Source organism: Pipra filicauda, unplaced genomic scaffold, assembly GCF_003945595.2.
Source record: "Pipra filicauda isolate LSUMZ 115617 unplaced genomic scaffold, ASM394559v2 scaffold395_size657635_pilon, whole genome shotgun sequence".
NCBI lineage: Eukaryota > Metazoa > Chordata > Aves > Passeriformes > Pipridae > Pipra > Pipra filicauda.
The window spans coordinates 198682-213575 of NW_024104526.1; the positions used below are offsets into that span (position 1 = coordinate 198682).

Genomic DNA, 14894 nt, shown 5'->3' on the forward strand with positions numbered 1-14894 from the left:
CATATCTTCTTCAACTAAAGAAAATGAGGGGTAAATAAATAGTTATTTAGTTATTTTAGACAGTAGTTGGGTATTCAAGGGATACTTTGGAGACTTGGCACTGATGTGGCATGTTTTGGATATGAACTCCTGAAAACAAAATGCTGGCTTTAAAATAGGGAAAAAAAAGATGGAAAGATTTCTACCCAGTAAAAGAATACTTCTAAGTCTCTCCCTTCCTAGAGTGTTTATAACTAAAGAAAATTATTTAAGTCTCTAATTTTTAAAGGGAACGTTCTGAGAAGTATAAGTTTAATGTCAAAAATAAAACTCTTCGTGGTTTTATATTGGTTTTGAGTTGCCAGTACAGGGCTGGCCCATTTCAAACAGTGACTAATGGACTCCTGCCTCCAATGCTCATTCCAGCTGCCTCCAAAATTAAATGATTAATTGCACAAGGCAAAGACAGCAATCCTTATTTGATTGTGCTGATTACAGAGTTGCTGGTTATTGGAGTAAAGGGAATACGCTGTCCTAGTTTCCTAAATTCTCCAAGGAGCAAGGCAGGTCTGATAATAATTTAGAAGTGTGGGGTGTAAGGTTACTCAAATCGGGGGTGACCTGCTCAGAGGTCTCTCGTATGTCACGGACGCTCTTTGTATCCTGGCTGGAGCTGCAAAGGCCCTGTGATAAATCAGTCCTGCTTTTCCAGCTGTGATCCATCACCCACAGCCTGCTGTGTGATGGCTGAGGAATATATCTTACCTGATCTGCCACGGGTGCTAAGGAAGCTAGAAATGAATTATCGGCCCCTGAGCCTCGGTTCACATCAGTAAATGCTGTTGTACAGGCTTTAATATCATGGCTTTCCAGTCTTCTTTTTTCTCTTGGACTTTTAGCTGCTCTAGGAACAGTGGAATGCTTGTCTGTTGGCTTGGTTGAACCGGTGTCAATGATGTTCTGTAGCGAGACTGTGCAACTTGGAATGAATATTGCTGTTAGCTGGTTAGGAGACCAAAGACTTTGAGTTTCTTCATCATATCTTAGAATAGCTAAGGCAACTTTTTCCCAATAATATTGCTTTTTGTATTTAAATGAGTCTTTGCGGTGTCATTAGCCTGCTTTTGGGTCCTTCTTCTTTCTCTTTTTTTGCCTTTTTTTTTTTCAATTTTCTGCAGAAGAATTGTACAGTGACATGTATTGGTCTCAAAATGGTTGTAGTATCTTACCTTTGTTGCTACACAGACAGAAATAAAAAGGGCAGACACTGCTAAAAAGACACACTAATAAAATGCAACCAGTTTTGTGCTGAAAAAGGTTGCTGTTTAATAGCATATAGATGGTATAGAGCAGTTTAGAGCAGGAACTGAGGAAGAATGCCTTGGCCAATTGAAAGTTTCATGGAGTTCCAGATAGGTACATTGTAATTACTGGTTCAAATTAAGGGTTCAAAACCTTCATAATTTAAAGACAGGAAGAAATTAATAATGAAGTGTAGTGTCCAATGTAGTGTCTAATTGATGAATTTTTACACTACCTCACAAACAAATGTTTATCCATAGTTTAGTAAAGAGAAGTGGGTTTTAAAGAGTGTTTTTGCATAGTCACACAGGTGCCCAACAAAACCTGATGTCCAGCTCCATGTAGGAATTATGTAGGACCCTCCTGTGTGGTTGGTAGAATGTGGTCAGGCACAGAATGTTAAATTCCTTCCTTACTTAGTAATTTCTACCTGAGCCCTGTCTGCAAGCCTACTGCATGCCTTCTAATGTTGTGCCAGTCCTGATGTACAAGAGTTTTCTTACTTTGGGGTCTACAATTGCAGTTACAATTAGTTATTCCAGAGGTCTTGCTGGAGATAATCTTATTTTGTGTCATATGATACCAGAAATCCTATTCCAGCATGTGCAGACCATGGACTCCCACACCACACTGTCTGTGTTTGCTGTGCTGGGCTGAACGAGCAGCTTCCTTAGAATTGGAAAGATCATGGAATCACAGAATGGTTTGGGTTGGAAGAAACCTTAAATATCATCTGGTTTCACCTCCCCTGCCATGGGCAGGGACACCTTCCACTAGCCCAGGTTGCTCCAAACCCTGTCCAACCTGGCCTTGGACACTTCCAGGGATGGGGCAGCCACAGCTTCTCTGGGCAACCTGTGCCAGGGCCTCCCCACCCTCACAGCCAACAATTCCTTCCCAATATCCCATCTAACCCTGCCCTCTGGCAGTGGGAAACCATTCCCCCTTGTCCTGTCCTTCCAGGCCCTTGTCCCAAGTCCCTCTCCAGCTCTCCTGGAGACCCTTTAGGCACTCTAAGTTCTCCCTGGAACCTTCTCTTCTCCAGACTGAACAGCCCCACCTCTCTCAGACTGTCACATATCCAATCTTTTGTCAACTTTGTTTTGCTGTAGCATCTTAGAATAACAGGCGAGGATCCAGCACAAGAACCAAAGAAGTTTTTTTTAATTTGATGAGTTGTCTGGAGCATACAGGGGGAGAGGCTTTTGGTTAGGAGGCAGCACATGCAACCCAGAATTGCTACATGTCCTAAGTTCTTCCACATCTTTCTTGGATCACCGTGTTGTTTCTCTTCCTAACCCCTCTTTCCTCTTTTCTGCTGAAAGTAGTGCAGCAAGAGCTGTTTCATTGATGGAAAATCTGAGATCCTCAGAGAGCAGGTGCTATTGCTGTCAAAATTATTATTTTGGGCAGTAAAATGAATTAAACAGGGATCCACTGTTAATACATCTGAGCTTCCCTCTGCTGCCCCACTGTGCAATATTTAATAACCGTTCTGACACCGCAATGCCTCTTTCATCTGGCAGAGCCAATGCTCCCATCAGTGTTTGGTCTAAAGGTGTAATGCTCACTGTAGACCACAATGGATGGCTTCAGGCTGTACTTTTCCTTACAAAGGCATTTCTCCAGGCTTTTGTTCATTCCCATTTGCCACGGGGCCTCAGAAGCACGGGCTCCGTGGCTCCCTCAGTGATGGCAGTGCATCACCGGGAGAATGGAAAACAAATAAAACACAAACATAATTTTACTCTGCAGTGCAGCACTTCAGAAGAGACAAATTTTCTGTGAGCCATTGCTTTTTTTAAAGTATAGTGTGCTGCAATGACAAATACACAGCTTTGATGTTTCCTGCTCCACTCGACCATGACATTGTAAATCAGCGTTTTGCTTTCTCATACTCCATCATTATTAAATCTGTTGTAACTTTGTTGTAGTTCCAAACCGTGCATCTTACTCTGCTCTCCTCTGTCCCAGGGGAATTATTGTGTTTGGAAACAAAAGCTACATTCTGGAGCCATTAGAAGGTGCTACAAGTGAACACAGGATCTACCGAGCAGAGAATCTGAAAATAGCCCCAGGATCCTGTGGCCACCAGCTGGACATCTCTGCCACGAGAACTGATGGCAATGACACATCACACCATTCTCAAGCTGGCAGGGTAGGTGGATGATGCACTTTTATATGTCTGGTTGGTTGAGTACATCTCTGGCATCATTTCCATATTGCTGCCTGTCAAAACTCTGTTACAAAGAGTCTCTGCTGAGCAAATCATGAACCCACATCATCAAGTGTCATCTGCTTAAGTGCAGGCTTGAAATTACTTGTTAAAGCTTTATTACTTTTTCTCGTTCTACATGCATAACTTGCTTTTTACTTTCTTTTCAACGTGTTATTTTCACCATATTATGGTAATATATTTTGCTTCTTGCATGATTACAACCAGAATTTAAGACCCCCCAAGAATACTGAGCAATGTCTGGAAAAGCTCTTGCCCACCCAAGGTGGAGGAGAACCTGATAGCTGTGATGCTTTGCTAATATCAGGTTTTGAAACATTACATTCTGGTAGGAAAGTCTTTTATGCAGACAAAACAGATTCTCACCATATTATTTTACAGATGTATTACTGTAGTTGCTTTTATGTAGGCAGAAGTGCACTTCATGTGAAATGCTAATAGAAACTGTAGGAAATTAAATGAGCTAAAAATCAGGAAGAGGAAATACTGCAATGAGTTTGTCTATGTATTGGATGAGGATTGTAGAAAAGGTTGCTTTAGGTGCTCAGGAATTATGTAATAATATAAATCTGCCCTCAGCATTTATTAAATGTCACATATGGGGATTTGTACTTGCATGTAGGACTAAGTCTCTTCATCTGGTCAATTGTTAAGGAAAACAACCTAAATTACATCCCTAGATATTATTTGTGTGGTAGAATTATTTTATATTTTAGGAATATTAAATATTACATCTAAAGTATTAGCCTTTGCATATACCATTTTAAGAATTAAATGCATTTCTGAAAATACCTATAGGTTGAAAGCATTGGAAAAGTACTTTTCTAACTTTATTATAACTTTATTAAAGTTTCCACAAATTCTTCGTGGCTTCTGACTGAATTTTACTGAAGTAATCAAAGCAACACTGAAATAAAATGTGTGCACGTAACAAACTGATACAGTCAAAGCAATTTATTATTACCCTTATGGTTCTCACATTTTGTTGATGGCTTCAACCACATCCCAGAATTCACTTTAAATATCTGAAAACTATTTTTGCTGTGGTTCAGTGGACATAATTATAAAACCTGTCAACAGTCACATCATATGGATAGGTACAATATACATAATGAGTGTCTTGGATACGCTTCTAATGTAGGAATTTTGGAAGTTGTCAAATGTAATGTGTGGAGTGAGTTTTCATATTTCAGTGTTGTCATAAGCTAAGCAAGCTGTCAGGACACACTGAATAAAGGTTACCTGCAAAGTAGGGAGACACAAGGCTGCTCCAAATTCCACCGGGTGACAGACTTAAGCAGAAATCAAGTCTTAAGTTCAGGGGGAGATTTTTGTTCACTGCTTTCTCCCGACTCTTCACTTAACTACCTACACTGAATCCTTGTTGAGCAGAGCTGAAATGTGAGATCAGTGTATCACAGAGTTAGTCTAACCTTTGGGTTAGATGTAAGTACAGATAAATGATGGGACACGCAGCAGACTCAGCTTCCCAGATCCAAACATGAGCCTCAACAGAGTGATTCAGGTGATGCACAGATGTCTGCAGACACGTTTTGCCCCACTGGAGCCAGGGCACTATAAATACTGGGTCATTTCATGACTCAGTGGACCCTCAGATTACAGCAGGGAATGTGTTTTCCAGCTGAGCTCCATTGAGATCGGATCCTGCAGAAAGCAAGGCCAATGTGTAGGACAGCACATTGGACAGTATGGAATTTTCTCTGTAGCCACAAAAAGCCTTGTGGTGGTGGACACAGATCAGGCAGGTGAGTTGTTTGGGGCAAGTGGGTCACAGAGAAAGAGAGAGGCTCACCACTGCAGTGTGAATCCAAGCCATGCTAATTCCCAGGCAGGGAGGCATGAGGAATGGCTACAGCTGCATGGGATAGCAGTTTTGTGGTAGAATCGGGTGTGGTAGAAGCAGGGGAGAAAGATGACAGCCAGTGGAACAAAGCACATTGCCCCCCATCTGTACATCTGTCATGGCTTTATTATTGACTCTTCATTTTAGTCCTGAAGGATTAACTCAGGCAGTGGGCTGTGCATTGATGCAGCTGGCTGCAGAGAGCAAGCTGAAAAAGGTCATAATTGGGTATATTTTATAAATAAATATTGTATCCTAGGAATGCACATAGCCTTTGGGTAAATCTCAGGAACAGACTTGTTATGCAAGGCAGTTACCAGAGGCTTATGTGATGATACACTGCCAGCCAATTTCTCTGCAGCAAACTCTCTCCATTCCAAACAATTTTACTCTTGGTAAGAAGTAAAAGTTTTAAACTGACTCATGTAACAGAGCTCTTCCTATATCTTCGTACTTGGATTTTCCTGGGTCATCTTTTCTTCTGCATTTGGAAGAGGGTGGGAGGCACCTTGTGGGTACATTTCTTTTCAGGATCTTGTAATAAATTTCGGGACAATGTTAGACTTTAGTGTCTGAGAGATCAATTCCAGCACAAACCAAACCCACGTGGTCATTTGCCTTATGTGGCATCTCATGTCTGATGTATTTTGTAGGGAACAGGTTGCCCAGAGAAGCTGTGGCTGCCCCATCCCTGGAAGTGTCCAAGGCCAGGTTGGATGGGGCTTGGAGCAACCTGGGCTAGTGGAAGGTGTCCCTGCCCACGTCAGGGGGTGGAAACAATATGGTCTTTAGGGCCCCTTCCAACCCAAATAATTCTGTGATTCTATGAAATCAAGCTCTTCCAGAGCACTGTAGGTTCTGCTGGAGTCTTCTGAGACATCACAGGCCCTTTGTACTGCACCTGTTGCTGTTCCAGGAGCAACAGGAGGGGACAGACTGACTTCTTGGTGTCCTGGCTTCCAGCCAGCTCATCACCAGGCACTGCTGCTGCCCTTTGTGGCAGACAAGGCAGGGCCATGTGCACCAAGGCAGTGCACACACCATGGCCCCATGGAGGTGACAGTGGGCTCCAGCAGAACTCAAGAAAGGGACAGAGAACCCAAATACCAGAAGCTGTGAGAACATCTACCTCAGCTCATTTGACAGACCCCCTGATAAGTGTAATCCTATGAAGGGTTTGTATCCTTGATGTTTAGTTCGTTAACAATAGATTTTACTCCTCTCTCTGTTCATAAACACGGTCCAAATAGAATTTAACACTTTCTCAGTTATTGCAGTTAGAAGGCTGTGTAATGCTATTAAATATGAGTTTAAAAATCAGTTACCAGAGATTACATTGTTCACTTTCCTCTAAACACAAGGTTTCTTGCCAAACATCCAAAATGATTAATCTGCAGATAGCAAAGATAATGTGAAGAAAACTTTGTGAAATTTGGCTGGAAGGCAATGTCCAGCACTGGCTGAGCTTAGGAGATCACACAGTTTGCCTTGGAACAGTTTTCTTTGGAAAGCTTTAGTCATGTTTTAGGTTACAGAGCATTGGTTTAGTTCAAGACATCATGGTCAGTAGTAGGTCAGACATCTGCTTAAGCCCCTTAAGTTCTGGCACGAAGATCAGATATTCTGCTGAGACCTCTTTTCCCTAACTGTCTTATTCCAGACACATGACAGAATAGATGCTCAGCTGCTGTAAATCAAAACTTTTACAGGCATTAATAGGTCACTTAAACTCAGGGTAGCAGAGGATTTGTACTATGATTTGTACTATTGCAAAATCATTTCACTTTCTTCACTGCTTTTTTTTTTTAAGCTAAACATTGTGATTCTTTTAGACCTGCATTTAAAACTGCAAGTATCATGACCAGCTCTTTTATATGAATATGCAGATACAAAATTCAATGTATGCCTTCCATTTTTAGATTATTAATTTGCTTCCCCAGACACTGACAGTTGGTTCTGCTTTTTTTCTGCAGTTTTTATTCCTGGGTTTTTCTTCCTACATAATTTATCAGTTGACCTCTTGACCTCTTCTCTGCTTCACTCAATATCCCTTTATCTCTCATTTTTCTTAGTAGCCAGTTTGTCTATTGTATGAAATGTTTGTTAGAAGTTATCTCATCACTTCTTTAAATGTGCCTTGGAAACAGCAAAGGTCTTTCTGCTAGAGGTGATATTCTCCTGCGAGGAAAGATAACTCAAACATTTCAACTGCAGAAAGCTGAAAGACTGAGAGAGATTTTGCACCACTCTCCTGCTTTCTGTGATCAAATCCTGGGGGGTTTTTGTAAGTAAGGAAAACTTCCATGAGGAGGGGGAATACAACACAAATTCATATGTAGGGAAGTCTTTGGAAATCTGAGATGTTGTGTATCTCCTCTTGCAAGCACTTTGTTGTACTGAGGCTGAAAACAAAATACAATTTTCATGATTTTTTGACAGTACAAGAGGGAGACTCTGAAGACAACGAAGTATGTGGAGCTTGTTATTGTGGCAGATAATCGGGAGGTAAGGAACTTAAATAGTTATGGGAAGCATGGGTAGGAAATGGTTAACTCAGATCAGTTACCATCGTGCTGCACGTAATACGATGCCAATAATATGATGGTTTTCAGAAGTAAATAATTTTCCCTAATTAGGGCTAGGCAATGGAAGGAATTATTAAGACAGGACAACATCGAGTCAATTGTAAAATGTCTTGCAATACTTCATGGAATTTGACTCTCAAATAACAGGGATATCTGTCAGTATTGAACAAGAGCCAAATATTAATTCACTGCCCAGGGTCTCCTTGAGCAAGTTAAGTCCTCACTGCCATTCCTTCTGCCCTCGGTGGGGCTGTCAGTTCTTTTGAAGCAGCACTTTACAATCACAGTTCACGGAACACGACTGACTTCCTGATGGTTTGCACACAGAGCTTCAAAGCCAGGAAAAGGCATTGGCTGTAGAAATGTTCCCATGAGCTGAATGGCAGGCAAAGATCTAAATCTTGGTTTGAATTATTTTGCTCCTTAATTATTTTTTTTTGTGTGTCCTTGAACACTGCCAGTCAGGGAATTGCAACCACTCTACTGCGAGACCCACTAAGAGAAGAGTGTTTTTCCCAAAACCTCAGTCCCTAAAAGATCTCTGTGTAAGACTTAGAGGTTTTAAAATCTTTTCATGAGATCCAAAGTCCTATCTCATAGCTTGTGCTTTTTCTGAGGCAGACTGTGTTCCCATTAATCCAGCATGTCTGCTGACAGCTTTTGGCTGCACCCTGTAATTCCCAAACACCCCTGATGTACTGGCAGAGTAAGGTGGGTGTTGGGGGAAACTGTGGTATTTGTGCTGCTGGTACACTAATTCTTTACATTCCAAGTTTCAGAGACAAGGCAAAGATGTGGAAAAAATCAAGCAGAGGCTGATAGAAATTGCAAACTACGTTGATAAGGTAGGAATATGAGGATTGTCTCACTTTTTGCAACCTTACTACACTTTCTGAGGGATGTTGCTGTGAAATTTGTGTTTCTTCTAGTATTAAATTAAGAAAAACACTGTGCTCAGATCAGCACCTTTTACAACCTTGTCCACTCACCCTTTCAAGAAGCTAACCCTGCAGCTTTCCTAACACTCCAGTGTTTCAGAGCAATGTTTCTCTCCAACCAGTCAAATCAAAAGAGTAAATTCAAACCTTTTGTATGCCCTTGAATATACTAAGCCATGAGCTCTGCTCTGCTGTAGTGGAATGCATGGGTCTGTGGAAGCACTGTTCCTAAAGAGAGGCACAATTTAGAGCTAGGACTTTTTCACCTGGGAGGAGAGTGGAGATAATCGCCTCTGTAACAGCTTATAGAACATAAAAGGATTATTTTAAGGAGGAAATGGAGAAGAAAGTCCTTTGCAGCAACAAGGGAAGGTCCAACTGTAAGGCCAGCAAAGGACCTGTGAAGACACAGTTAATAAGATGTAGAATCCAAGGAAAATGGCAGAATTAGAAATATACAGTGTTTAAGGAAGCAGAAGTTGATGGCTCGTATTGAGAGCAATAAGAGAGACATACCCTAGATTCTTTTTTGTTCTGAAGTCATTTCTTAACAATAAAGGCTAAGAGTCCTGTATGGTGATTTTTGAGCAAATTGGAGTTTGTTTTTGTTGGGTCATACAGCCAGAAAACATTAGGAGTCCAATAGTGAAATTATAACTGAGAGAGTCTTAATTTATCTGAGAACTTATCAAGTGATACTTCAAGGGCAATAGCTCAAGGAAAAGCATTCCTGATTAAAAACAAGCTGCTGAAGACACCTCTACCTCATCCATAATTGTCTGTCTGACTTATTACTGGAGGGCAGGTGTTTATACGTTACCTGCTCAGAACTAATTTTGCATGTTGCAATATATTCTTTGTTTCATGCTTAATTTCTGCTCGACAAATGGCTCTGTTGTCCAAATGGCTGTAGTGCATAGAAACAAGACAAAGATCTACTGTGTGTTTTCCTCAGACTGTCAGCCAGATCTGGACTTGATCGATTCTGGAATCCTTCTCCACATTAGTCTCACATTAGGATTGTTATCTCAGCTCTGGTTCCCCTCTGCAAGATGGGGAAATACTTTGTTTAAGTCCTGTCAGGTGTTTGCTTTTGCCCTGGAGAAGGCATTGTTTTAACCTCTACGAGAAAGGTTCATTATGTTTCTGTTGAAATATTCTAGTCCAGTGTGGTTTAAAACGGTTTTTAGAAACATGTTTCTGTTTCTCTTTCCTCGTTAGTTCTACAGGCCACTGAATATCCGGGTAGCCCTGGTCGGAGTGGAAGTGTGGAATGACATGGATAAGTGCTCTATTTCTCAAGACCCTTTCACCAGCCTCCATGAGTTTCTGGACTGGAGAAAGCTAAAACTGCTACCTCGTAAACCCCACGACAACGCCCAGCTCATAAGGTAGACTTGGCACCATGCTTGATATCAGGATTTTGGGGATTAGGGAATAGATGTGATCAATCCTTCCCCGCTGGCTACACTGTTGGAAGGAACATCTGTGATCCTGAGGGTTTGTCTTTCCCCTCTGCAGACATAAAAACACAGTGCAGGGCCCTTCAGCAGATGAATTTCCTTGCCCAGCTCTGCAATACCCTGTCACTCAAAGCCTGTCCTGAACACAACTCCTGAACAGTAGATGTGTAATAAGCTGCTAAATACTTAGGAATTTACAAGGAGTTTAAACTGGGCTCAGTCTACATTTTTACTGAAAAAATTGCCCTCACCCAAATGTAGGGTTAAAAGGCCTTTGTGTGAAACCTGTTTCTCAGTGGAAAGACCTCAGTTAACATTAAAATGCAGCCTGAATTGGACATTTCATTTGAATTCGTGACTTAGAAATTAAATCATACGCATATTTTATCCTACGGCTAGTTCTTGAATTAAAGTAATGGAAAAAGATCCCTTCCAACCCAAACCAGTCTACAATTCTATGAAAGTAAAAGCACTCCTGAAAAAAAAAAAATAAGGGGAAACCCTCTTTCTTCAGTCAGGTATTATTTTGATCAATTAACTATTCTTTGTATTAAACAGATAAACATATCTGATGTCTTAGTAATTAAAAGGGATTCCTTACTTCTTACATTAGCTGTATAAGGATAAATTGAGCTCTTCCAAACTGTCTCTCCTGAGATATTTGATTGCTCTCTATGTATAAAAATACTTTGTTTGGAATTATTACACTCTAGGCTGTGTATCAAACCAAGTAGCATATAAACTTCCCACTGCATTACAATAACCCTTCTTTGAGCTGGAGACGTTATTTTTATGTTTGTATTTCTATTCCCAACTTCAGAAAGGGCAAAAAAAGAAAGGCAAGAAGGGTCCTGTTAGAGCAGTAAACCCAAAGGACAGTGATCAAATGGATGTTCCTCATAGCAGGGGTGCTGTTGTTGTCAGTTCAGGGAGCTTTTATTATTTTAAACCTGCAAATGTGAGGAGCTGACACATTGGAAATGGGATCTTTGTTTGAGATTGGCAGAAACACAAGACTGGAAATAATAGGGAGGTATCTTGGCATTGAGTAGTGATTCTGTGTTTCTTCCTCTTCTCTCCCACCCTCCTGCAGCGGGGTGTATTTCCAAGGGACCACCATTGGCATGGCACCCATCATGAGCATGTGCACTGCAGAGCAGTCTGGAGGAGTTGTCATGGTAAGTGGGAAAAGCACAGCACTCCAAACTGGCCCAACTGGTGTGACACCATATCAGGTTTTATGGTACTGCATCCTGAACCCAAATGTCAGCCCCCTCAGTGTGATTTCAGTCTCAGTATTGTTTATATCTCCATTCAGATTGCTTGTAAATGATAGTTTCCACAGTGAAAAAAATCAAAATATTGCATTAAAATACAGCATGCCCTCTTTGCAAGGAGTTTATACTCCCAATTGTCATTGAATCAGGTGCTGAGGTGCTGGGAAGGATGAGAATCAGAAGATGTATTTGATGTACACTTGGGTATACTTGTGTTACAGACAACAACAGTCTGTCCTGAATCTTTTATTATATTGATTTTACTCTATATTTATAGAGTTTCCTGTGTTAGGTCTTATTTTCCATTTCTGCAGCAGTGGTTTTATTGCATTGCCAGACAGCAAGAACAAACCATGGCAGTATTTATTCCACCTGAGTCTCTCACAGGCTATTACTGGTAATGCTGTTGTCAGGTGATTAGACATGATGAACATACTATTATACACCTTAGCCAATATTTGGAAATAGTTCTGGAGTATTTTCTTTCAGAATTTTAATTTTTTCTTTCATTTCAAACAGGTTTTTGTGCTAAGTCGGGCAGGAAGAAGTTTTAATTAACTAACCTTTAAAATAGAAGTACTTTAAATAAAATGGAATGGGGACTCCCTAAACCCCTCTTAGATACTGTCTGAGCTCAGCTTGCACCTGATGAAAACCTCTGTGTTTTCTACAGCTCTGTGGGGACTTCCAGCACCTCAGGTGATGTAGTGATGGGTCTTTCCAGCTCTGCTGGACACCTGAGCTGCAGATCCTCCATAAATTAGGTGGTAGCTCAGGAACATACAACATTTGGCATCTGCATAGTCCCAAAGCTCCCAGTTCTTCAAAGCTTCATGGGTTGACCTGGAGCCCAGGACACTGAGGCTTTTGCCTCAAGACAATCCACATGGCAGGGTAATCCCAGAGATACCATCCCTTGAAGCTCCTGCATTTCCTTCCTTCTTAACTAGCACCCAGGGAGATGATAGGGAGAATTTACAAGGTCAGCAGGGAGGCTGAGGTGTAGGAGAGTTGGAAACAAATCATGTAATTCAAAAAGTCATATCAAAATTGTAGAAGAGCCAAAGGTTTCAGGCTCTTGGTGGCTTTGAAAGCTGAGTCTCTGGTGTTTGTAGCAGTTATTCACTGAGTACCTGGGTGAAAGGTACAAAAGGAAAAAGAAGAAAAGAGGAATTAAAAAGAAAGGTCTCCCAGTGCACTTCCAAATCTTGGTAAAGTCATATAAGAGGCAGACAGCCCCATTTTATCCATTTCACTCTCATGGCTGCAGTCACTGCTTTGGCTTTGTCTGCATTCAGAGATGCCCTTAATGATGATTTTTTTTTCTCCTTTTAATTTTTAGCAAAACTTTAAAATACTCTACAGTTTAATTTATTGCCGGGTCAGTCCTCTTCACTCTGGAAACAGAAAAAAATTACAGATAGTTCAGTTACAAGAAAACAAGAATCAGCATTTCTTTAGAGTGCTCTCAAGTCTCTGACAGAAGGGGTTGATTTATATGTCTAGGAGAAACCCAGTGTCTGTGTGTGAATCTTGCAGATTTGGTCATGAAGGGGAGCATGATGTTACCTAGAGACTCCCACCTCAGTGAATTTAAGCTTTTGAGGTGCTAATTAACTTCATCTTTGTACAGAATAACTAGAAATGCTTCCCAGTTCTTCAAGCAAATCTTCAAAGCTCAGCCAAACCCAAACCAAGCAAACACTCACCCCCAAAACCCAAATGTGCAACTGTCCAACCTTCCCCCTGAGTTCACAAAGGCTGATGAAGCTGTATACAAGAAGTGTTTATATACACTGGTACCTACAGAAGGGAGCTTGGCATTTGGAAGATACACAAATGAAGAGGAAACAGCCTTAAGTTGCTCCAGGATGGATATTAGGGAAGAATTATTCACCAAAAGGGTTGTCCAGCCCTGGCACAGCTGCCCAGGGCAGAGGTGGAGTCCCCATCCCTGGAGGGATTTAAAAGCCATGTGGATGTGACACTTGGGGACATGGGTTAGTGGTGGCCTTGGCAGTGCTGGGGGAATGGTTGGACTCATTGGCCTTAAAGGTCTTTTCCAACCTAAAAGATTCTGTGATTCTATGAAAAAAATTAACAACTGTTAACCTGGGAAACTGAGGTGCTCAAATGTCTCAATACTGGACAACAGAACATTTGGCCAACCTTATAATTCAGCCAACCTCTTACCTATCCCACCCCAAACACTCAACACCAACAGCTCCCACACTCTAAAAACTGTGCTGAAACAAGAGACGAGAGATTGCATCAGAAATGATATTTGAATGCAAAATCTGGAGTCACTGTTGCCTGATCTGATTTTCCCAACTCTTTTTGCAGTCAGTCAGCTCCACTGTATGATCTGAATTCCTCTGTCGTGCCTCCCCGAGAGCCTGCCCATCTCTACTTTTCTGTGGGGCTGAATTCTCTCAGTAGGTGACACCTGGTCTCCCACTAATTTTAAGAGAAACTCAAAGTGGGGAGAGCAATCATCAAAGTGGGAGAAGCTTTAACAAGACCATTATAATTTTAATTTACTGTGATGGTTCTGTAGTGTCATAGAAAGACCAAAGAGAAGCTGATATTACAGCAAGTCTTTGACACGTGAGTCAGTTATCATTCTTCTGTTTCAAAAGATTGCCTACTGAATTCATGGATTTAAAAGTAAAATATTTCTGAGTTGCTGTATAAAACAAAGGTAGAGTGACTTTTCACGTGGGCAGTGAGTGATAGGACAAAGGGGGATGGTTTTAAATTAATAGAGGAGAGATTTAGATCAAATATTAGGAAGAAATTCTTCCCTGTGAGGGTGGTAAGGCCCTGGCACAGGTTGCCCAGAGAAGCTGTGACTGCCCCATCCCTGGAAGTGTCCAAGGCCAGGTTGGACGGGGCTTGGAGCAACCTGGGCTAGTGGAAGGTGTCCCTGCCCATGGCAGGGGGTGGAACAAGAGGATCTTTAAAAATTCCCTTCCAACACAAACCATTCTGTGATTCTTTGTCTCTATGATCTGAGTGAGCATGGAAAGTGCCAGGACCAAAGTATTTGCCTGTTGTAGCTGTAGGTGACAGTGTTTTATTATCAGGATTTGATGTGAATCTCAGTGGGATGAAGCAGAGTTCAGCTGAAAGCAGCTGCATGTTTTGTGCAACAGCTTATAATGTCTTAGCAGTAGATGGTTGCATATTCAGTGGTTGTGAAACTGTTTGGTAATGACTTTTACTGCTCAAGTTAACTTTAAAAGACCCT

General features: G+C 41.3%; 1 protein-coding gene across 1 annotated transcript in view; it reads left to right on the plus strand.

Moving 5' to 3' along the window:
- ADAM12 (ADAM metallopeptidase domain 12) overlaps positions 1-14894 on the plus strand; it is a 180920-nt gene that overhangs the window by 115315 nt on the left and 50711 nt on the right. Inside the window, 5 exon segments of the mRNA XM_027726454.2 lie at positions 3256-3439; positions 7821-7886; positions 8740-8811; positions 10126-10295; positions 11461-11545. Coding sequence (XP_027582255.2) covers positions 3256-3439; positions 7821-7886; positions 8740-8811; positions 10126-10295; positions 11461-11545 — 577 coding nt within the window.